This window comes from Drosophila suzukii, chromosome 2R (assembly GCF_043229965.1).
Source record: "Drosophila suzukii chromosome 2R, CBGP_Dsuzu_IsoJpt1.0, whole genome shotgun sequence".
NCBI classification, from domain to species: Eukaryota; Metazoa; Arthropoda; class Insecta; order Diptera; family Drosophilidae; genus Drosophila; species Drosophila suzukii.
The window spans coordinates 2339373-2362626 of record NC_092081.1 but is presented as its reverse complement, the minus strand read 5'-3'; the positions used below and the strand labels follow the sequence as shown (position 1 = coordinate 2362626).

General features: G+C 41.6%; 5 protein-coding genes across 9 annotated transcripts; 2 read left to right on the top strand and 3 right to left on the bottom strand.

Annotated features, from left to right (window-relative positions):
• Positions 1 to 1354: 1354 nt before the first annotated feature.
• On the bottom strand, positions 1355 to 4904 carry DJ-1alpha. Its single transcript, XM_017087695.4, has 3 exons — positions 4708 to 4904; positions 2483 to 2802; positions 1355 to 1613 (listed from the first exon to the last, which is right to left on the bottom strand). The coding sequence occupies exons 1-3, from the start codon at positions 4873 to 4875 to the stop codon at positions 1454 to 1456; spliced, it is 648 nt and encodes a 215-aa protein (XP_016943184.2). The 5' UTR covers positions 4876 to 4904; the 3' UTR covers positions 1355 to 1453.
• Positions 4905 to 7431: 2527 nt separating this feature from the next.
• Positions 7432 to 20179, bottom strand: AGO1 (protein argonaute-2). Of its 4 annotated transcripts, XM_017087691.4 has the most exons (8): positions 20024 to 20179; positions 19248 to 19415; positions 16088 to 16247; positions 13081 to 13155; positions 11387 to 12172; positions 11103 to 11325; positions 9429 to 11039; positions 7432 to 9370 (listed from the first exon to the last, which is right to left on the bottom strand). In XM_017087691.4, exons 3-8 carry the CDS (start codon positions 16206 to 16208, stop codon positions 9232 to 9234), a joined length of 2955 nt encoding a protein of 984 aa, XP_016943180.1. In that variant the 5' UTR covers positions 16209 to 16247; positions 19248 to 19415; positions 20024 to 20179; the 3' UTR covers positions 7432 to 9231. The 4 variants fall into 4 exon arrangements, with proteins under 4 accessions (XP_016943180.1, XP_016943181.1, XP_016943182.1 ...); XM_017087692.4 differs by lacking the exon at positions 13081 to 13155; XM_017087693.4 differs by lacking the exons at positions 16088 to 16247; positions 19248 to 19415; positions 20024 to 20179 and adding an exon at positions 14486 to 15456.
• On the top strand, positions 15628 to 17160 carry mRpL53 (mitochondrial ribosomal protein L53). Its single transcript, XM_017087696.4, has 3 exons — positions 15628 to 15850; positions 16327 to 16454; positions 16699 to 17160. The coding sequence occupies exons 1-3, from the start codon at positions 15705 to 15707 to the stop codon at positions 16890 to 16892; spliced, it is 468 nt and encodes a 155-aa protein (XP_016943185.2). The 5' UTR covers positions 15628 to 15704; the 3' UTR covers positions 16893 to 17160.
• Positions 16914 to 17160, top strand: LOC108019752 (uncharacterized). The gene has a single exon (XM_017087697.4). The coding sequence runs from the start codon at positions 16914 to 16916 to the stop codon at positions 17094 to 17096; it is 183 nt and encodes a 60-aa protein (XP_016943186.1). The 3' UTR covers positions 17097 to 17160.
• A 686-nt stretch (positions 20180 to 20865) lies between the features above and the next one.
• On the bottom strand, positions 20866 to 23078 carry Rpn13 (regulatory particle non-ATPase 13). Of its 2 annotated transcripts, XM_017087491.4 has the most exons (4): positions 22921 to 23078; positions 22263 to 22804; positions 21529 to 21731; positions 20866 to 21423 (listed from the first exon to the last, which is right to left on the bottom strand). In XM_017087491.4, the coding sequence occupies exons 1-4, from the start codon at positions 23044 to 23046 to the stop codon at positions 20978 to 20980; spliced, it is 1317 nt and encodes a 438-aa protein (XP_016942980.4). In that variant the 5' UTR covers positions 23047 to 23078; the 3' UTR covers positions 20866 to 20977. The 2 variants fall into 2 exon arrangements, with proteins under 2 accessions (XP_016942980.4, XP_065719737.2); XM_065863665.2 differs by having other exon boundaries at positions 20866 to 21731.
• Positions 23079 to 23254: the final 176 nt, after the last annotated feature.

The following is a 23254-nucleotide window of genomic DNA, read 5'->3' as shown; positions in this document are numbered from 1 at the left end:
AAATACCGAATATTAAAGTAACGCAAATATAGAGCTTTTTTTTGGTTTATGTATGTTTTTTTGTTAAATATCAAAAAAAAGTATTAAAATGTATATCTATGGAAAGGTAACATTAAAAACTTGAATATACCAAAAAAAAAACCAAATTTCCCTCCTAAGTCTTATACATTTTATTCGCGTTTGAAGTTAAAAAAAAAACCGAATATTAATGTGATCCACTGTTTGTATAATGATATGAGATCAATGTTCATCGATGCCAGCTCGCTTCCATATAAAATGATTGTTCTCGGTTCTTGCAACTCGTATTTTACATATGTTTTGCATACGGAACTAGTGATGGGCAAAAGTGGGGTCTTTATATGTATATTTAATTAATAAATTAGTTTAAAAGTCGTTTTATTGGTAGATCGCCAATTCGTGTGGTCAAACGCGGCCACAAAGACGCTGTTTGACCTAAGGGAGGAAATCATTGACGGATTCCATACGTCCGAAAGGATTCTTCGGATGGTATGTCAAAGTAAGCAACAACGCTTTCTTTTTGAATTTTGTTTATTTTAAACAATTGCTTGGTCTCCATACTAAGGTCAAAACAAAAAACAGCTGACTAACTAAAGGTATTTACTGCTATTTTATTTTAAGGTGTATCACTAAAATTTAGATGGATGTTCAAAATCATTATTTCGTTAACCATGCTCGGATTGTTCCCAATGGTGAACCTTTTCTGGATCAGAAAATTTTTGGCTTTCGGGAATGGCCAGAACTTTTCAAGAAAGCTTATGCAGGGTCAGTTTGAGATTAACTGACTTCCCTCCATGTAAAAATATAGAGCTGGCTTGTATCTTGCACTTTATGTTCATGTGCCGTTTAATTTAAGTATCAACTTTGATTTGTTTATTCTTCATCGGCTTCAAGGCCAGCATCATACGCCTCCCCAATGATTCGAATCACCCTAAAATGTTTCGAACCAAACCGAGATGTTTCGATGCAATGGTTTTAAAAAAAAAAAAGTTAGGAAGAAAAAGGTGTTGTTTGCTCATAGACTTAAAACTGAGCACCTAAACTGTTCGTACGCTCTTCAGAGCCACGGTGAGTAGAACCAGCTTGAACTCCTCTTTATAGAGGTTTAGTTAGCGAGCGTAGAACATCCTAACGTTCTTCTTGACACATTCGTTTAAACTTTAAAGCATTGCAAGACAGGTACATGTTTTCGTGTCCAAGGTCGTTTTAAAGAAGAACTATCATTATCAAGAAGAAAATGTCGGCAGCAAGGCAAGATCGTTGGTTCTGTGATGTCCATCTTCATGTTGGACTTCTGCTGGCGATCACATTAAATCAATTATAAAACAATCAATAAATAGATGTTAAAAGGGTGTATTACATCTTGTCGTTTTAAGGAAAACATTACAAATTTTATACACCACAACTTTGTATAATAAACATTTATACCATTCCATTATAATTTGTATGTCCAAAGCATTGCCTTGGCCACCTCTTTGGCAACTTCAACTCCAGCCAGCTCCTGGGTAATCTTTAAAGCGAAGTCGAAGGAAGTGCCAGGACCACGACTTGTAATAATATTTTTATCCTGAACCACCGACACGTCGTCTATATAGCTAAGTAAAAAAAATGCCGGGCAATTACGATGTGCAACAGTATAAGGATTTTAAAAATGTAAGGATGTGCAGTAGAAATTGCTTATGTCTTTATTATTCATTCTGAACGTCCTAAACATTTAATGGATTCATATTGCTCATTTACTTGCAAATTTACATGAACTAGTTAATTATGCAAAATGTTATTTGGTTTATTATTTATACTGTGTAATATTTTAGGTTTCAGTAACTCAGCAATTCCTACACACAAAAAATCCATTGGTAAAATTTACCAACATAATAGTAAAGCGATTCCCAACCATCGAATCGTCAAGATTACCAATCAGTTACTCTTACGTAATACGCGTAAAAACGTAAAAAAAATTATGTAACTATAAAAAAGGGTATAATTGGCATGTATACCTATAAAACTCATTAAATTATTAATTAAATTCATAGATTCGCCACTGTAGCATGGTAATTTCTAAGCATAAATACAAAAGGTAATTTCAAATTGCACTTTGAAATTTGCACAGAGACTTCCAGCTAATGTGGAAGTATGTTGAAGACTTTAGAAAATATATGTTTAAAGAACAATTTTGTATAGTTACTAAACTGTCTGCGTTAGTCAATTTTACCAACCAAATTTCTGTGTGTGTAAAAATGGAGTTTTATGCTATATCTGATAAAGAGCTGACCAGAGTTAAACAATTCAAATAATTAACAGTTTGGGTAATACCCTAGCTATCTCTCTTCTAGTACATGAACGATATTTATACACTATACACTTATAAAATGAAAGAGTGAAAAGAAAGAATTGAAAGTAGAGATGGTATGATTTCTCAGATTTTAGGGAGATGGTATATACACTTGTTACTTAAGGGACTTACCAGTAATGTTTCTCCAGTTGCGGCTTCATATCTGGGTGCGATGTAATAGATTTCCCTTTTCCGATTCCGTGCTTGGCCAGCGCAGTGGGAGCCGCGCAAATGGCAGCAATCAATCCGCCTCTAGAGTCCTGACAACGCAGTAATTCACCAACGGCAGTTGAGTTCATCAACGCCTTGTTTCCAGCTAATCCGCCAGGCAGGACCACCACATCGTAGTTTCCTTGGGACAGGGCCTGTTCCAGGGAAGTGTCCGGCACGATGACAACAGACCGAGAGCACTTGACCGGCTCACAGTTCAACCCCGCTACGGTGACATTAATCTTACCAAACAAAAATCACAAAAAGTTTTTTTTAGAAAATATGTTGTAAAAGGAGGAAAGAAAGTAGTAGAGCAAAAAAGATTATTTGTATTCGTTGGAAAGTAAGTAAAAGGTAAAAAGAAGCGTTTTCTACCCCATACAAATTAATACTCTTGATCAGAATTAGCCGTGTCCATATGTCCGTGCCACGTTCACCACAAGTTTATTATACCACTGTGCCACGTCCACTCTAGCCCCCTGCTACTCCAGCGCCAAAAGATTGTGGTGCCCACATTTTTGAAAGTTTTTCCCGAGTACAATCTTTTTTATAATTCTTTATTTCATAGCTGTCTGATAACAATATTTATTAGATCTTGTATTTTTTGTGATTTTGTATTTCCGATCCAATTTTTTCTTAGGCAATACTCTTTATTATTTCGATGATTACAGTAAAAACGACATATTTAAATTAATTTTGTATACCCGTTACTAGTAGAGTAAAATGGTATATTGTATTTGGAGAAAAGTGTGTACCAGGTAAAAGGAAGCGTCTCCCATAAAGTATTTATATTCTTGATCAGGATTACTATCCTAATCAATCTAGCCCTGTCTGTCTGTCCGTGTGAACGCTCTGTCTCGGAAACTATAAGAGCTAGAGGTTAAGATTTCAGATAAGATTCCGTATCTCAAAATCCGCTCAAAACGTTGGCTCCAAAAATTTTAAAGCTAGATAAACGTTAACTGAAATGTAAATCTCTCGTAAATGCCTATCGATTATCCTAAAATGTCCTTCAAAAAATCGTCCATATGAACACTGATATATCGGAAACTATCAAAGCTACAGCGTTCGGTTTTCAGACTTAGATTCCTTTACTTCGTGCGCAGCGAAAGTTTGTTACGCGGCCAATAGCCGTCCCAAATTAGTAAGTTTCCACTATGAGGGAAAGCTGTAGTCAAGTGACTTGACGTTACTTTGCTGAACGATCAAAATGAATACGTTTTCTAAGTATTAAGGCGACTGCTATCTATTTACTGGCAGTGATATCCCTGCCACGTTAAGCCATGCAACACTTTTAAAAAGAAATAAGTCATAACTCTTGAAAGAAGGCACAGAAAATTCTTTGGTAAAAATTTGGGTTGATGTTGTATTGATATTAACATAGTCCTGCAGTACCATTCACCGCTTTTTAGGCAATGAGTCACTGCAAAAAGATCATCACTATTAAGCTAGGCATGTCCTACCATTCATCACTGCACAAAAACTGGCACAACTTCATCACCTTATAGCCGCCTTTTTTAGTACCAAAAAGGCGATTTACAGCCGTTGCGTTCGGCTCATTTGGCGTCGCAGTCGACTGCGTGATGATGTTGTGCCCCGAATGGTGGTGATGTTTGTGAACTTAAAAATGGGCGTGAATATATGTATGTTTGGTCAATCGATAGATATTGGAGAAAAAATACATTAAGTTACAATTGTGATACTAGCATCCGAACTGTAAACGTTTTTGATGCTGTGCTGTTTGTAGGTGTGGTACACCAGGATAACAAACTTGCGATGCGCCCCTAGAGTACGTATGCTTAATCCCAGCGTTCACACAGACAAATGGAAAGGCAGACATGTCCTGAGACTAGTGCTCCTGATGGCAGTATATACTTTGTAGGGTCAGAAACGCTCCCTTCTAACTATTACACGCTGTTCAACGAATGCAATACTCTACGAGTAACAAGTATAAAAATCTGCAAAAATGACTAGATTTACCTGTTGGCAAATGTGATAACTATGTACCTAAGTCTTAAAGGGTCGAAAATGCTTTCTATAATAACGTAGATGGCCATCCGTGGTAAATATATTTATTGAAACCACTAGGAATTGATTCATTTCAAGCAGTTTCTTTGATTTACAGGTTGATATACTAGAAGACTTACTTTTCCTCGTCGTAGGACATCTGCGGATATTGTAAACTCCATTTCCTCGGCACCAGGGGCCAGGATGATCAGTGCGCTCTTGGCTTCCTGAGTGGCTTTGTATCTGGCCACGAAATTGGCGTGCTGATACAGTCGCACCTTCCCGAATGGTCTAAGAACAGACAACATGCTAGCCCGTTTCTCAAAAAGCAAGTCGAATTTTTAGTTAAATATATTTTATTGAACAAAAATGAATTGTATATGCTGTTTTCTTATTTTAAACGCAAACTGAAATCGTTTTTGTTTTGTAAGGGATGGGTTGATTTTGTGTGTTTAGAAATCAGATTTAAAACAAAGCCGCAAAACTTGATAAAAATAATTGTAATTTGTTTTAAAACCTAAAGATTTTGTTAAATATAATTGTGTTCTTTTTAACTTAATTGAGTTTGTTGATTTTTGTTTAATGGTATTTTGTATTGAAGCGCTTATAACTAATTGTTTGACAGCTTGACATAATTCTATCGAAAAGATCATAAACTTTCAATAAATTGCAAATGTCACAAACTCTTAATTTGGTTTTGTCTTGTTACATACATAATTTTGTGGAAAAATGTCGTTTACGTCGTATTTTAAGTCACATTAAAAACTGGTTTGATTTGTATTCGTCATTAAACTTGATTTTTTGTTTTCTAATAACATTTAAAAAGATCACCAAAGTTACAGATTTCCCATATTACGTTGCTCACGTTGCTTATTTTTCTTTATCATTATGTTGATGTATTTTGTTTACTCCGCTTAGATTAGAACTAATAATATGTATTTTATTGATTAATTACCCGGCATTTTGGTTGATTTTTTAAAGTAAGGGATGTACCAGATTATCTCTTTAATCTTAACGCACGAATAAGTGTTATTATCATATTGATTTTGCTAGTCGAATTTCAGCTAAGGGTTATCTGATTTGATTCGTAATTGGAACACTACGTCGAGAGTGTTGAGTGTGTAGCTATGGGGATCGCGCGAGTGGTCTGGGCTTAAGTGGGACTCTGGGACCATTTGGAAGAGTATAGAATACACACATATCATAAGTTAGTTAGTCAAATATAACGTTTAATTGCTTGGAGTTAGACCGTCACTTCTTGAAATCTCGTTAATTGTGGCATATAATTTAATCGATTTAGATTTGTATTTTTATTTCCTTTAGGAAGAGTTGTGCAAGTTTCTGTTCTAGCTTCGATTTCGATCTGATTATATATCTAGGTATATATCTATATTTGTTGTATATAATTGTAGACATCTATAAACGGCACATTTATAAGTAATATGTAGAAACAATGCGTCCCAATTCTATTTCTTAATCATCCGCTTTCCTCTTCATTTTCTCGTTTTTTAATTTTTTTTTTCGATTTATCTTTAGTTTAAAGCTCAATTGAATTTCGACAGATAAAAATGTGAACATCCCGGATATTTGTAATTACTTTGGGCCTTAACTCTGAGCAGAACATAGGTTGGAAATGATATCTAAGGCGTTTTACGGTCTCCAACCTTCTAAACTTTTTTTAGCTGCACGACACTGAAGAAACCATTGAAATTGTAGCGTGTGTGAGTTTCTGGGGGAAAATCGGAGTTCTCCAGTTTACGATATATACCTATATTTACGCGTGTATATAGGGACAATTCTTACAGCCCATTTTCTTGGATGGGAGATAGCAGCTTGTTATTGGCATTTTAATTAAGTGATTAAGGGGTATTCCATCAGTATTACGATTTTTCTTTGCGAGTAGTTAAAGCTTTGGACTTTTCTCATGTATTGTGTTGGTAAAGTAAATTATTGTTAAATATTTTGCTCATTTTAAAACTACGAGATGCATTCATTGTCGGCACACATTTCAGCTTCAGCTTAAACTAATTGAATATATAATGTAAATGTTGGTACTGTCTGGGCGATCTCAATTCGACCCCCAAATCGCGAACTCCTTTGCATTGTTTCGTTTTCGATATTGCTTATAACTAAAATTGGTTTTTGTTTTGCTTCAAGTTTCATTAAGTATTAAGAAATAAATTTAAAATTTTAATCCCTTGTGTAGAAACGTTATTACAAAAAACAAATGGAAAATGAATAATTACAATTTAAGAAGTCAACAAATACACCCACCCTTTGATTGCACAGCCCCACAAAATGTTAATCGCTTCTAAATTCAGCACTAAAATAGGGAATAAATATCAGATGTCCGTAAAGACCCTAGCTTGAAAAGCTAGATGAACATGAAGCACTGTTCCTAGTTAAAATCAAAAACCAAGCATAATTTAAATTAGTGTAAAAACCTCATAAACACCTTACTTTATAAATGATTTGTCTGGTGCATTAATTTAAACAGGCATTAAAAAAACAGATTGGTTTTTGTAAAAATAATTTTATCTGAATTTCTTTTTTGGATTGAGAACTAATTGGAAAGATCATCGTAATTCCTAATATTTTTACCAATCCTTTGAGTATAACTTATCTTAGCTTGCACTCGAGAATATGGCCCTTAAGTAACTGTAGTGACGAATTACTGAAATCTCAAGTGACTTAAAATCATTTGTAGTTTCCTTTTATATGAAATTAAGCCCAATGAGATTTCTAAGAGTTTGATTCAACATTTTGACGGACTGCGACAATCCCTCCTTTTTTTTCTTTTTATGTATTTTTTTTAGGAATACCAACTAATTTGTAAGTGCGGTAAATGATTAAAACTAAGCATATAGATTTATATATTATGTATTTTATAATGCTCACATAATGTATACGATTGGCAAAACAACTTGCAAACTTGGAAACTAGGTCTAAATTAAAGGATCTGTAAAGGATGTACACAATTATAAATAAGGTTCGGCCCGGAAGATTCGAAGGAAATCTTGCTCTCCCGCACCGCATAAATAACAACTCATCATAATGTTAACTTGAACTGTGTCCTCGATATAGTACAATTACTAAGCATAGGTCTCATATTGATATTGTTTGTTTGTTGTTGCTTGTTGATTTTGGCGAAACTAAAACTACTTTGTAAAATATTGAAATGTAGTTGCCACCTCTCTCCGGGGGACGGTGGAGAAGAGTTACCTTGTTTATATTACCCGTACACCACTTTGCTCTAAAGTTAATTAATTCGAAATTACAATTAAAAGCAGGCCTGTTCGCGATCTGTTTGCCCATTCGAAGAATCAACATGAAGAAATCAACAAATTTCGTTACGCTTTTAAAAAAATATAAGGTACAACTAAATATCGTTAGGCTAAGGGTGGGAGATACATAAATAAGAGGACATTGAGTGATATGCTTTGGACTCGGGGAGGGGAGAAGTTTGGAGTCTGATTGTGTGTGCTTACAAGGGGATGAACTAAACACTAACATAAAATATCAGCACTGCAAACGTATCTGCTACCGTGTTATTTGCACTTTTGAATTTAAGTATTCTATATTGTTACAGTTCCATTCCGCTTTTTTCTTGCTTTGTAAAAACTTTAAACGTTAGTTCTAGGCTTAGGTATGTATATATTAGGCTCCGCTTTATAAGTATAGCTATTGTTTTGACCAAAAGTTTGTCCCTTGTTGAAATTGCATTTCTCGTTATTCCGCCGCGCTCTCATTGTCCATACATCTGATCTGGCATACTCTGTTTTTTTGGTAGAGCCCAACTTACAAACTATTAAATGTTCTTGCTTGGTTTAATCTGCGCCCTAGTTATTGAAGTATTTCATTAGTACATGCTAAGTTGTGTCTACACTCTTTCAATGCTTGTCGCTTTAATGTCGTTTGTGGTTTTTGTTTATAATTTGGTGGTGGTCTTCGTTCACAGTACAGAGAATCCGAGTGGTTGGTGTTCTTGTGGTGTTTGCTGTGTGAGTCGATCAGCAACGTATTCATTTTGTATACTAAAAACCTTTGGTTGTATGCATTCATTCATATTCATTCATCATGTCTTCATTTCGTATCGTGTAAAAATATATTGTACAATTTAATCGTAATTTCTATTACAAAAGTTGTCTCTCTCTCGTGTGATGACTCTTTTAAATTTTTGTGTTCTGGTGTTGGTTGGTGTTGCTGCCGTAGTTTTTGTTCCCTTTAGTTGATTTCCTATATTCTTTCAATTTGTTTGCTACGCTTGTTCTTGAGAAATCTCACATTTCGCTTTCCACCTCTTGTATTTTCCTTCGGTTGCGCAAACTTGTGCCTGACATTCGATTGCCTATTCCTATAATTTCTCACTTCGTGGCTATCTGCTTTGTGTGTAAATGAGTAAGTGGTGTTAGTAATTGTGTCTTTGTGGGATTTTCTTCTGCTTACTAAATAACATGCAAGATCTTCGTATTCTCGTTGGTTTTCTCTGATCGCGTTCTCTCAAAGTAAAATGTAACTTTAAACTAAATACTAAACTTCTAGCCTTGGCTTTCATCCGCTTTCTGATCGGGGGGAGGAAGGGGGAGTAGTTTATTCGAATCGAATTTCGAAACTGATTTTGTATTCCTTAGCTTTTTGGTGTTGGTAAATGGGGACGATACTTTTTAGGCAAAGTACATAACCTTCTTGGTGTCCGCGTGCACAGTGATGGCCCTGGCCATGGCGCCCGGCGTGCGATCCTCCGAACAGCCGCTCTGGTGCGAGCCCTCGCCCGAGTCGTGCTCCTTCTCCACCAGATGGTACCTGCAAAACAAGAACACATGTAAGCACAAGCAATCCGGTATGCGGTCTTACGGCTTACCTGGCACGGAAGGCCACTAGATGGGCATAGTAGGCCGGCGCCGGTATACTGACGGAACGGGTGCAGCGAACGTACGTGTGGCACAGCTGATACGTCAGGCACTGCAGCTCGTCCGAGTCAAAGTGATTGTCGTCCCACAGAACGTGGTAATGCGAGGGGCGACTGGTGCCCTGGATGCCCTGATGACTGCACAGATAGAAATCGAATTCGGTGGGATGTGTGATGCCCACATCGACGGTGGTGCCTGCGGGAATATTGCCCGATTTGCCGCTCTGCTCCTTTTTCTCGGCGCAGAATAGACGCGTGTGATGGCGCTTCTGGACCACGATGAACGTGATGCCCGGTCGGTACTCTGGTTCAAGCTTAATGCAAGCCTCCCGGATGGCGGTCAACTCGTGCTGCAAAACATGAGGGAACTGGCCCTCGGAGACACCGTCGCGGTATAGTATGATGCGGTGGGGCTTGTAGCCGCCCGTCGACTTGTAGAACATGATTAGCAGCTCGCGCACCATGCTGCTCAACTCCTGGATGATCTCCTGGCGGTGCTGCTGCACCCGAACGGTGGCTGCGTAGCGCGATGGATGGGCATCCATGGACCCCACGACGGCTGCAATCGATGGTTTCTTGTTGTCGCCAGCTGGTGGGTGGGTCACATCAGCACCCAAAAATATAACCGGCTCGTTAAAGACCTTTGGTCGGATGGACGGCACCAGGATCGAATTAATGCCACCCAACTTGACGTTGATCTTAAGACACAGGTTAGACAGTGTCTGCGGCGATGTCTTGTTCACGTTCTTGGCCTGCACACACTGGGTGGCCATGCCGAGCACTGTGTCGCCCACGCGCTTTACTTCGGCATACACCGGAGTCTTGCCCGGCAAGACCACCACGACGAGCTGCAGTCCCGGAAATGTGATCTTCAGGTAGCGGAACATTGGCTCCACCTGATCCGGCCCAGTGGCATACTTGCAGAAGCACGGCTGGCCAATGATCGGCATGCCGGCATCGTTTGAGATCTTCTGCAGCTGCTGGGTGAAGTTACGCAGTGCATCCTCGCGCACAGTTCGCTGTGGGGCAAAACAGGCGATGGCCCAGATCCGGATCTCCACGCCAGTGAAGAACTGCTTGCCGCGCATATCCCATACGCCCTGGTTGGGCGAGGCCAAGCTCACCTTGTTCTGCGGCGGGAACAACTGCTGACCGGTTAGTCCGGTGGACACACGTCCCCCATACTGAAGCTTGGGCGGCGGTAGAACGCGTCCTCGCACTTCCATCATCGAATTGGAAATGGTCAGGCCGAACTCCTGCACGTATGAATCGTTGTTGAAGTCGGCGCGTTTCACCAAATTGTTGATCTCACGCTCGCGATCCGGAGCAGAACGGGCGGTGGCCTTGATCATGGTCGAGGTCTGCATGTCGGTGAGCTTCTTTATGCACCGCTGTCCAGCCACAATGTTGCACACTTCCAGAGGGAGGTACGTATGCTTGTGCTCCTGACCCACCTGCAGGCAGGGCAAATGCGGATAGCGCAGTTTCATGCGGTATTTGTCCAAGAAATACTTGGCCACAGTGCACTCTACGGTCTGTCCGTTCTCCAGCTGCAGGGGGAAGCTAAAATGGTGCACATAGACAGTTAGAAAAAGTAGAAAGATTCGGAAACTGCAGAATTCTTACGATTGCATCTGGGCAGGACGCCTGGTGACGTTGCACACGCGGTACTTGCGACGCATCTGCCCGCAGTGGGTGATCTCGATCTTAAGACCCTTTATCTCCTTGGTAAACTTGACACGCTGCGAGTCGGTGAGCGGTTTACGTTGCTCGTTAATGTCGCGAATGTCCAACACCTCGCACATAAAATCAATGACTGGTTGAGCCTTGTAGAAAGCGGTGGCCGAGACTAACGGAGGTTCAATTATTAGTTTTAAAAAAACAGGTATTTTCAAGGACCTCAAACTTACCATCAATATTGAGCATCATTTTCCACTGTGAGGGCCTCACGCTCTGATGGAAACCGAACCAAACCTCGCGTCCGCCTCCCAAAGGATGGTAGTAACCATCAGGGGAGCTGAAAAAACTGCGTCCCACCGGCGTATACGTCATGCTGGGGAGATGGCGCATAACCACGTCCAGAGCCAGAATGGCATCATAGGGTATCTGCCGGGTGCGGCCTTCGAGAGCCTCCTCCAGATTGAAGAGCGAGACCTGAGCCTGCCACTTGATCGTCACGCGAAAGATGCGATCCTTGCCCTCGCCGGGTAGAGTCACCTCGAGTTCCAGACGCTCGTTGCCAATTGGCAGCGGATCGCGGGTGTACAGATTATTACGACCATCGAACACCGGCTTGAGCACGCCGAAAATTTTGCTGTAGGCATGCACCATAGTCTCGATAATCTCACGGTTCACCTTCCTCGGGCACTTGTCCGGCTGAATATTAATGTCGTAATGATGCACATAGCCACGCGGCATCGTCACCTGGAAGTGATTGGCTCGCAGCACAATCGGGCGACCCTCTCGTCCGAGATTCGGGCGACGTGGACACGTGAAAACGGGCATATCCGGCTGAGTGGCTGGCGTGGCGGTGGCAATCGCTGGCGTCACGCTGCCGGTGGTGGCGCCCAAGGCGGAGGCCACCTGGGCGGCAGTTGCAGCTGCACCGGCCACAGTTGCTCCACCAGCGGCCACATTCTGGGCACTTGGGCTGGTGACGGCGGTGGGATTGACCGACGAGCCGGGCGCTGGTGGTGCTGCAATGTCAATTGCCAATTAGTGTCTTCCCGAAGAATACGTTTTTAAGGATCAAAAAGGTAAAAACTAGGCAATATCTAAGTAACGGTTTGGGTTGGTTCTCACATGCTTTGATATCTCAGAAATCTCAACAAGCAACGAAGGTTTTAAATAGTTCATTTCTTTAGGTGGTCTGTTTCTAAGAATATTTATCTGTTGTAATTATTCTGACATGTTTTTGACACACACGTATCATACTTCTTATCCGCGGAAAATGGCCAAGCCTTTAGAATAGTTATTGCATTTTTTGGTATTTTTAATTCCAATTAATTTCTTTTCTTGACAAATATTTGGATAGTTCTATAAGATATTTTAAATATTTATTAATTTTTTTATAATAACGATTTAATTAGTATAGAAAATATTGTACTTAAAACTGGCAGCGGAGTTACTGATATGTTACATTTCACTAAGGGTCAGGGCCACTGCCGACCACTGAGTCCAATCCTTGATTCTAATGAGATAATCCAGCAAATGAGAAAGACTCCCCTCAATCGCTATAAACAAAAATTGTCATGCAACGAGCTTAAACACAAAATAATACATGTTTTAAAATTCAAACAGAGTTTGCAGGTGTTTAGTTATACTTCAAGTGCACTTTGCATGGTACGAAGAAACAAACCTTTACAGGAAACGAAAAATGGAAACAATTTCAGTTTTTGGTTAGTTGAAAGTTTTGTTTTTTGTTAGTAACATTACAGCAAAAAGGTTAGTTTGAGGATAGGTTAGTTAGTGGACGAACAGTGTGTCAGGAACACCAAACTAAAGAACGTAAACACAAACAGGTTGTATAGCTTTTCGAATCAATCAAATTGCATAAGGATCTTAGTAATTTTAGTAATCTTTTTGGTTTTGGAGAGAAATTTACATGTGAGCGTGTCGAAGCTAGTCTGCGCCTGAGAGGGACTCTGAGGCCGAGTGGGCGAGGGGGTCCACTGTGACTCTATAAAAAGAAAAGGTAATCAAATAAACACAAGGTAATCAAATGAAAATTAAAATGAAAATGAAGAGGTTTAAACCAAATGGGGTAATGGCCAATCGATGGTTTGTTGTCGATGATGGTAAATCAAAGTTGTAATGTCAGAGGGTGAACGATGTGAAAACCGAAAAGGTGGCGATAACGACGAAAATAAAAATAAATAAAAGTGCGTTAATAATATTTTAGTTACAGTTTTCTTTCATCATCGTCATCAATAAATATATGTTTTGGGTTATATATCTTGTGCGTATAGTATATAGTGTTTATAGGCACTATACACTGTGTTTATCCTGCTGCCACAAGTTGAATTCCCTTCGGTCAGTTACTTAGTGTTGTAAGAGGTTGGTTGGGTAATTGCATATCCAAGTCCTGGGTTAGCCACAATTGTGTTAATAGTTCTCAGTTATTTCACCTTTCAACCCTGGGAGCCCCGAAAGTGCGGTCAGTTTTGATGTTCTACTCAGTAGGTATTCCGCCCGGATCTATCTAAATAGGCCACTGTAATTATTTACAACTTGGACATTCTTTAAAGTTTGTGTAGATTTGTTTTATATCTTTATTGTAAATAAATAATTATTCACCGTTGTAAACACTTTTTAGTTATATACGACTTCAATATAACTAAGCATCTTCAAAAAACTTGAAACCATTTAGGAAATTTGTTTTTTTAATTAATTGGCCTTATTTAATATCAAGAACGAATGTACTACTTTATGATATTTGATTTCTCAAAGATATTGGAGAATTGGCTTTCCTTTAGGATAAACAATAAACAATGGTGTTGAAGTCGCATTAAATATTCAGGTTTCTAACAAAAGATGTTCCCTGCCCTGTTTTCACCCCTCGAAGCATAAACATTTGAGTGAAATACGCACAATCGGAGACGAATTGCGACGCAATTAGGAGAGTCTGCTCCTAAAACCCAGATCCAGATACTCGTAGGCCCCAAAAAGCTAAAGAGCGAAAGCAACCCCCGGAAAAGCAATGAACTATTGCGACGCGACGACGGTCGTTGACCCAATTTTTGCGCATTTTCAACTCTGCACTTTGACGCACGTGTCTGTGTGGGAGTTGCATACTAGCATAAGGTCTGGCACTCGCTATATGCATATGCATATGCATCGTATACGGAGGTGCAAGTAGAACATCGAAAACTTGATTAGTGGGTGGTTGGGCGACGGGGGGCAGTGGGAATGTGTGGGAAACTTGTGGCAGCAGCAGTTTTCAGTTTTCCCGCAGTCGGGAAATTGTCTTTTCTTTTATTCTTCTTCTCTGTCACTCGGTAGCCACTTACGTTGTCCGACTGGATACATGTTTTTGCACTAAGTTAGGTTTGGTTTAAGAAAATAATTAATGTATAAAAGGTTGGCTCGTGTTTTCGTTTCTCTCTTGTTGATGTTTCGTGTTTTGGTGTAAAATGTAATTGATTGTTGTTTCCTTTGTTGTTGTTGCCTTTGCTTTTGGTTTTCTACTAATTTATAGTTTTGTTTTTGTTTTTGTTTTTGATTTCAGCCTTTTGCTTATCACACTTTAAAGTAGTTTAAAGTTTTATTCGTTTGGTTGATTTTGCATTTGTTGTTGTTGTTGTAGTTGCGCGTGGGCGTGGCGTAGGCGTATTTATATAAATTGGAATTAGCAACAGACAAGTGGGCTTTATCTCGTCTCTATCTCTCTCTTGATTTGCATTATTTTATTTATGTTATTGTTCTTGTTGCTTGTTGTTATTTTAATATTGGAAAAGAACACAAATGTAGGCACAGCTTTCGTTTAATTATATGTATGTATCTTTTATGTACACACCTAGGCGTGTATATATGTATATGTATATACTTATATATGTATCTAATGCTCTTGTAATACAACTAAGAAAAAATTCTTCTTTATGCTCGCATTTCTCGTGAGTGCAATTGTATGCGTGTGTGTGTCTATGTGCTCGGCCTGTGTGTGTGTACTGCTCGTCTATACAGCAAGAAAATGCGTTTGTATGCGTTTTTTATATATATGGCAGCCCAAAATGTGTGCACGTAGAATTCTTCACTTTTCGAGACGTGGTTTTTGTGCTCCAAACACGTTCGCGCCGCCCGCTCTTACGCACAAACCGTGGCCAGACTACTGAATTTTAATTTAGCACAACTTTTGTTAGCTTTTCACGTCGCGCATTATGCAAAAAATGCAATTTTCTTCAGCTTTTCCCACAGCAGCCACACACTGGACGTCCACACAAAAATTGTACTCGCGACGTGTGAGCGTGACGCATGCTGTACACTCTTAACCACACTTAAATGAGGGCAAAGCACTCTCGCCTCAAGCCGTGCTAGTGAGCGAGACGACTATACGAGCAGCAGACTGGGCATAGCGAGGCAGGGTTGCTCACTCAGTGTTGTAAAGCAGGCGGAAATTATCGGTCCTGGATGCTCATCGATATCGCCGCTCAGCTGTTACGTAGCGTGTTTGTTACGTCGCAGTTGTGTGAAAAACTGCGGTTTTTCCTTGCTGATTGAAAAACATACATAATGTCCGTGCCTTTTAGTGGCGCTCTGCGCCGCTCCGGTGGCATTGTCTCTGCCATCGGTAAGCAACTGAAGAGCGTGAACTTGAAGGGCGTCAAGCGGATAACCGTGCAGTTCGATCCGTTTGCGGAAAACGTCAAGTCCACTCGGTGAGTTGGGAAAACCGCTTTCCACCTATCGATAGCGGGACATGCGCAGTCTCCCCCAGTAGATTGGAAAATTTTCACGGAACCAAAGTGAGGAAAAGCAAAAGGAATTCATACGGAAAAAAACCGAGGAAACCAAAGAGGTGCAGTGAAGTATTCAGGTGTTCACCACAGAACCGATCCTTGGGGGCGTTTTCCCTTGGGGAGCATGAAAGGATGAAGTGGATGTGTCGCACTCACCGTACACCTTCCCGATGATGCCCACGGCGGAGGTCATCTGCAGGTCCGGAAACGTCAGCGGCAGCGTGTGCGGGTGGAGCTGAGCTGGCCCGCCGGGAGCCAGCTCACGCTCCGTGGACATTTTAGTCGGTGTCGGCGTCAGTTTGAGGCGGCGCTGGTCCTGGAAAAGCGAAAGCAAATTAGAAAGTGGCGAAAAATCAATGGCCCCCTAATCAGCTCTTTGTTGTCTCTATCCGCAGAGAATTCCTCTTCCTGCTCTCCACACCCAAAGTGACACTCACGAATCCAAAGTGCGTGGTCAAGCCGGAAATCGTGTGCGATCGCCAGCCGGCCAGCATCAAGTTTGCCCTGATTGACTCTGCACAAGGTGAGGATTCCTATTGGGCTTATGCTTAAGATTGTCGCCAGCAAAAACTCAAAACTGGGCAGTGGAGAACCCACAATTTTAGTTTAAGCAAAGACCTTTTTGGAAACTACAGTTGCAAAACTCTAGTACCATCTTGTGCCTAACGTTCCATTAGAAACTAAGTTCATCTGGACTTAGGTTTTGAGTTTTAGCTGCAGTTGCTGCCTTACATCCATACATAGCTGATGATACCCCTCTTCCGCAGAACAAGCCAAAGTCAAGGAGATTCGGTTCAACAGCGACAATCTCAACACTCTAGAGCTCCTGCAGCTGTGCAACAGACACGTGTCCAGTTTGGCACCACCAGAGGAGATCACCACCAAGGTCCTAACCAAGGCGGAGAAACAGAAACTCGGAGGAGGCGCCGGCGGCGGAAAAAAGGCTCTCAAGAAGAAGTAGGGGTGCGTAGCAGCCATCACGATGGTGAGGAAACACAAAGGAACGCTGGCGGTGATCGAGAAGATCTACCAGGATATACCCGCCTTCTCCGACATCTTCACCGAGGAGAGCTTCTACATGTTCGCCTTCTGCTTCGTGTGCGCCACCATCCTGGTGGCCTTCATTCTCTCCCGGTTCATCACCATCAAGCCCGTGGACTTCTGAGCCAAATGTGTTGTCTAACTCCGCACACGTACTTTTGAAAATATATAAGCTCTGACATTTACCACTCCGCACTGTATTGTCTTTTTTGCCCGACTGTGCGAAAGGGCAGCGCACGATTCGGTCCGTCGGCCTGCCTGTGGTTTCTTTTTTAAACCTGTTTTCGGTCCCTGGCAAACAGGAAAATCATCTGCTCCTTCTGCTGCTGCGCCGGCAGATTGCTGTTTGTGCCGCTGCGACTGCTGATGTCAGCGGATCGCAGAGTCGCCTGCCGGTCGGAGCTTATAATCACAATGTGGCGGGAGGAGCCGCTGCAAATTGGACCGCAGGAAGTCGAGCAAATGGGCCATGCAAAGTGGACGCTGCTAGGGTGGACCAGCGAGACGGAACTTTGAGGATGAATGTTTTGCATATCGAATGCTCAATAGACCTATTGAACCACACAATGGTGGGACACTACTTTGATAGTTTGGAGGGAAACTAGAGAGTCAGGCCTACAAGGCAAATAATATATCCACTTATCATTTCCGATAAGATATATTCATTTATTTGCAGCTATAGTTCTCTAGGAAGGTTTTTATTGCGATACATATGTATGTAGGTTTAATTAGTTTGTTATTATTCAAACCGAGTTCTCGACAGATATCAGTGTGTAAATGTGGCTTTTACAGTTTCTTTTTTAAAAAGTGAAAGTCGTTGAATTCATTTTACCACACATCAACATAAAAGCAATACATAACATAGAAATATAAGAACACTTATTGCCTTGGGACTCGAACCTTTTTTACCGCATGGTGAGCACACACATGGTGAGGTTTCTTGCAAATGACAATTTTCATGTCATCTTCATAACTCTTGTTAATATAAATATATTTTGTAAGGGCCTACTGTTGATACGAAATGGGGTACAAACATAGCGCTTGTAAACTTTAAAACGATTATGGGCGATACCTTATACGCTTACAAATATTAATTATTTCTGATAAATATTAATAACACTCAGAAGTAATGATTTTTTGGATAAAAATATCAAAAAAATGATTATTTTCGATCTCTGATCAAATAATACCCTTTATTAAGTTCTGCCCCAGTAATAAATAAGAGCAACAGGCCATAGAGAAAGCTCCTTGGCTTCCAAGACAGCTGTCGAGATGAAGTTGGTATCCCAATCTTCTTTAAAAAAGGGTGCGGGAAGAAAGTGCACAATGCGCTGCAAGCTTTGTGCTTGTATGTGCATATGTATATAGTGTAATCGATGAAATGGCTGCAACTGACAACAAACTGTTGAAGTGTGGCAGCTGCAAAATTGTTCGTGAAAGTGCCTCAAAAAGCTGCAGCACCCTGTCCCTGTGCCTGCGCCTGTGATTAATCGAATTCAGCCAAGTTCAATGTCATGCTGGAAGCTTTCTCGCCTGTTGGTCGGCAGTGTTAGTGTTGCAGGAGTGGCATCACACAAACTTTCGCCACCCACTTTGTAGTTTGTAACACTGTTCTTCGAAATTTTGATCACAAGTTTGCAAGGCAGGACCTATAAACATTGTCCTAGCATTTCCGCCCCTTAAAGAATATCCCTTCCTGATAATATACGTATATATACTATTTTATATAAATATTTTCGAATAACGAATACAATCCCAAACATCTTTCATCATTTGTACTTGTAATGGGACTAGAAAGATACAACCCGTCAAACGTACCGATTTAAAATCAAAAAACTATCCCCAAACTCTCTTTCAGGATATAACGGAGTATTTTGGAATATTTAGGAAGGACAACGGAGAAGAAAACAGGGCATATAGGCTTCGATTTGTCGAAACGGACTTTTTTTTTATCCCTGACGTAATTTGCGCGGGACGAGGGTGGTGACGAGGGTAAGGAAAGTTCTATTGGAAGCTAAGGATGTGACCTTTCTACCAAAACATAAACACTGTCTGTATGGTTGTCCCGCTCGCACCCCCGCTCCGCTGGCGCTCTCGAAAATTTCCCGCAGCATATGCTCAGGCGCCATTTGTGTTTTGGTTTTTTCTCCTGCTTTTTTTAAGGGGACGGGACACCTCTATTATGTATATGTAGCTGCAGCTCCTGCAGCTGTTCTGGAGCCCCGGATTGCCGGCAAAATCAAAGGGCTCCGAGGACTCGAGTGCTTATACTCACCTTATCGCAAAAGTGCAGTATGGGCTATGTGGCCTTATCGCTTTATCAGCGGCAAATCAAGCGTTTTTTGTTGCGAATTCCGTTTATTTGGGGGGAACTCATTAAGGAGTTGCGTGGGGTTCGTGTCTTGACTGCAGATAATCCCTTACTGGCGGTACTTTCCCAGCACTAATTGGAAGAAACGAGAAAAGATACATGAGTGCGGGAAATGCTTGAAACGCAGTTTCTTTTTCCTATACGGATGCTACTGTTGTTGTTGGTGTTGCCAGACCGAAGTGCCGGAGATTTTGATACTGCGAGTCCGGGAAGCTTTTTGTTTACTTTGTAATTTGACAACACACACTTCAGCAGCTCCTTTTTATTTAGTTTTTTTTCTGCAAGCTTCCAGTCCTGCTCGAGTGTGCGTGTGTGTGTGCGCGAGTGAGTCAAATTCAAAGGTTGCCAGTGTGTGTGCGACTCTCTCTTTCTCTGTCTCGCACGCCTGCCCGTGTTTTTTGTGTTTTCTTTGCCTTTTGTTATTGCCGCGGCTTTTAACTTTTTTATGGCAACTACTTTGGAGGGAAAAGCTTTCCACGAAATCCGCGAAGCAGTCATGCATTGGAAAAAACATGCAGGCTGCCACCAGCACACGCACACACACTCACGTCCGCCAAAAGCACCAAACGCACACACACGCACATGCAGCAGAGATTGCTGCAAAATGAAAGCACCAACAACAACAGATACAAAAACATCCAGCCCGCGACGTAAAAACTGGCGAAAAATATTGCAATTACTGTAGATCTGGATGTATCCGTCTTTTGGATCCGGCAGAGGGAGATCGATTGAGATCGTTATGTATGAGAATCGAGTGCCAACTACCAAAATTTGCGAACGCGCGAGATCTGCACAAACACAACTAATACGCTGGCCGTTTTGGAATTGAATAAAATAAATATTGTTGCGTGTGCCTGTGTGTGTATGTATCTGTGTGAGACGGCCCGCTGAGAGAGAGCGCGCAGTTCGTGCCAGAAAGGGACGACTAGAGCGACTTAGCTGGCGGAGAGCTTTTTGTTAGGGGGACACCAAGAAAATGACCTTGTCGGGATTACTATTCCCGTTACTTCCATAATTTTACTTCCAAGTTTTGAAATTCTGATGAAATGTAAAAATTTAATTTTCAGTAAGTCACTTGGCGATATACATATGTACATACTACTTAATGCATAATAGATAATTGAAAGATAGAGAAGTCCAAACTCCCTTTTTAAAAAAATATGTTAATTTTAAGTTATTTTATATTTTATATTTAAAATGTATTCTTAATTTACCGACAAAAATTCGGTATTAAGGGATATTCAATTATTTTTATTTAGGGAGGCAAAAAAGAGTAAAATATTTTAAAAGAATTCTGAGTATATCTTTTAAATAAAAAAACCTCAAACAATTATAAGCAGTTTATATTAAATATGTAAATAAATCGGTAATAGAATTGCCAGAAAAAACTTTTGATATTTAAGTTTTAGTGTAGTTGTTTCCAATATATCGATGGGTAATTTAAATTTAAATTTATCTTGCTATACTGAAACGGAATTTATTTCCGAGCACACGTTTGAACCACAATATTATTTAACAGCAGTTTAATGCATCTGTAACTCCCTTGTTAATTTATTCAGAATCAAAGAATACTTAATACATGAAAAAATAAGCTTTCGAACGCACTTTAATAGATGTTGGGACGCAAGTTAAAGCTATTTTTGTTTCTCCTCCTGCTTTTCACCAGCGGGATCGGTGTTCTCATCCACTGAAGCAGGAGTTTCCGCGTCGCCCTTCTTCTCGCTGGCCGAAGGTTCGCCACCCATGGTGGCACCGGCTGGGAGACTCTTCTCCAGAGCTCGCACAAAGTCCTCCAAGTTGCCGGAGAAGGCGGCAGCCACCGCTTCGTTGGACAGCTCGAACTGCTTCACCACCGGTCCCAGCTGGGCCGATTGCAGAGCATTTGAGAACTGGGCGAGGGCCTGCTGGAACTGCGGGGAGGTGATGTGGTCCTTGATCTGCTGCTTGCGATCCTCGTCCGCATCCTCCGACTCGGGCAGGTGTACGATCAGCGACTTGACCCGCTCCGGATCTGCAATGAGCTGGTTGATGGCCTCGGCGCCGGACAGCGCCGTCGACAAGTCAATGTTCAGGGATCGTCCTGCGCCATGTTCGGGGGAGAGATTGGATAAGTAGGCTTGGAATGGATTGGCATAGGCTCCGGTCGATTCTGACGCCGTTGTGGTCGATGTGGTTGAGTTCTTACCGGAGGCATCCGCATCAACGGAGGAGCCGGCACTGCCGGCAGCCTCTCCTGCCTGCGAGTTCACGTTGCTGCTGCTGCGACTACTGCCCGATTTGGATGGGGCGGTCGGAGTGCGAGGCACACTGACATTCTCGGGGGTCTGTAAGGCCGAGGCACCACCGCCACCCGATGAGGAGGTGTTGCGCGACGAGGGCGTACGTGAGCTGAAAGGCAAGGGTGAAGGCTTATTATAGCAATTATTAAAACTTCGAAATTGCTAGTCAGCAAATATGCTGGCAGTTCTATTCTTCCTATTGTCGAATTTATCTATTTTATATCCCCCTAAATACAGGTAAAAATAAGAGCGTATACTTGAAAAATTAATAGTTGACTGCGATTCAACAGTGTCTAAGATACATGCACTACGAACGGTAACAAACTATCGCTTTCTCATTGTAAAGTCTAAATAGCTGGTTGTATTCAAGGACGACATTACTAGTACAGAAGATCCAGAAGCTGGCCATGAACTACGATTGATATTTGGCACACTTCGATTTGGTAATACAAATAATGACACGCGATATAAAATAGCTGACAGTTTTGTCTTCGACGAAATTTGCTGTCCGCTAAGTTGACATTGGCAATACAGAAGATCAATCTAGGTATTCAGCAAGAAAGGAGCTATCTCATTGTTCCCATTGTGTGCAATATAAATCAAAGCAGATATCTCATTTCTGAAAAGCTAACTTTCTCACTTCATTTGGCCCAGCAGTGAGCTGAGACCGCCCATCTGGCCGACGCCTCCGAAGAGCTGCATCAGCTGCTGCTGCGACATGTTGTTTAACATGTACTGGAGGTCGCCGTCGTTGCTGCCGCCCCCGCCGCGCTGGTGGGCGGAGGGGGGGTTGTTTAGCAGCTCGTTGATGCGGCGACAGTGCTCCTCGTCCTTGTCCGTCTTCGGTTCCTGCATCCAGAAGAACATGCGGCGCGTCGAGGACTTGAACTTGAGCACATAGACGCGGCCCGTCTTGCATTGGTCCACGCGCTTGTACTCAAAGTCGTCCGGGAAGACGATGAGATCGTCCTCAATTTTGCCTGAGGTTCGATCCTTCCAGCAAAAGTGCATCAGGCCATCGTCGCTCTGGGTCATGTAGACCAGGCCCTTGCGCGAGTCCGGATGAACCATCTTGCCAACCATGTTCATGCGACCGGCACGGAACTCCACCAGGTTGCTGCTGTTGCTGGAACTGCCCAGTCCACTTTGTCTTCCGAACATGATGCGGGCGCTTCTCGAGAGCTGGCGAGATTGGAGGGAGGATGTGTTGTAGTTACGCTGCTGTTCAGTCAATAACACTAGGTTGTTTTGCTCGCAGTTCGGCACCGGGCTATCAGCTATCTCGCAGGCATACTTACGGGATATATAATGCGTTGAATTTGAAGGGTTTTTGAAAAATTTAGCGAATCGCCTACTTCGAATGACGAGCAATTTTTGTCTTGTTCTTCCAAAACAAGTGTGACCCCTCGACTATCGCCTCCCATGTGTTAGCGTTTTGCAGCACTATTGTGGTCCCGATTACACTAAGGCCGAGTTGGGAAGCTGTAGTCTGTTCAGACAGAGGGTATTCCTACATCAGCGCCCAAATCCCGCATCAGTGCGGAAAGTGGGTAGCATTTCATTATGTGTATTGAATATGATTGATATGAACGATTTTTTATTCGGCATTGTGGAATTTTTTCGGCAATAAAA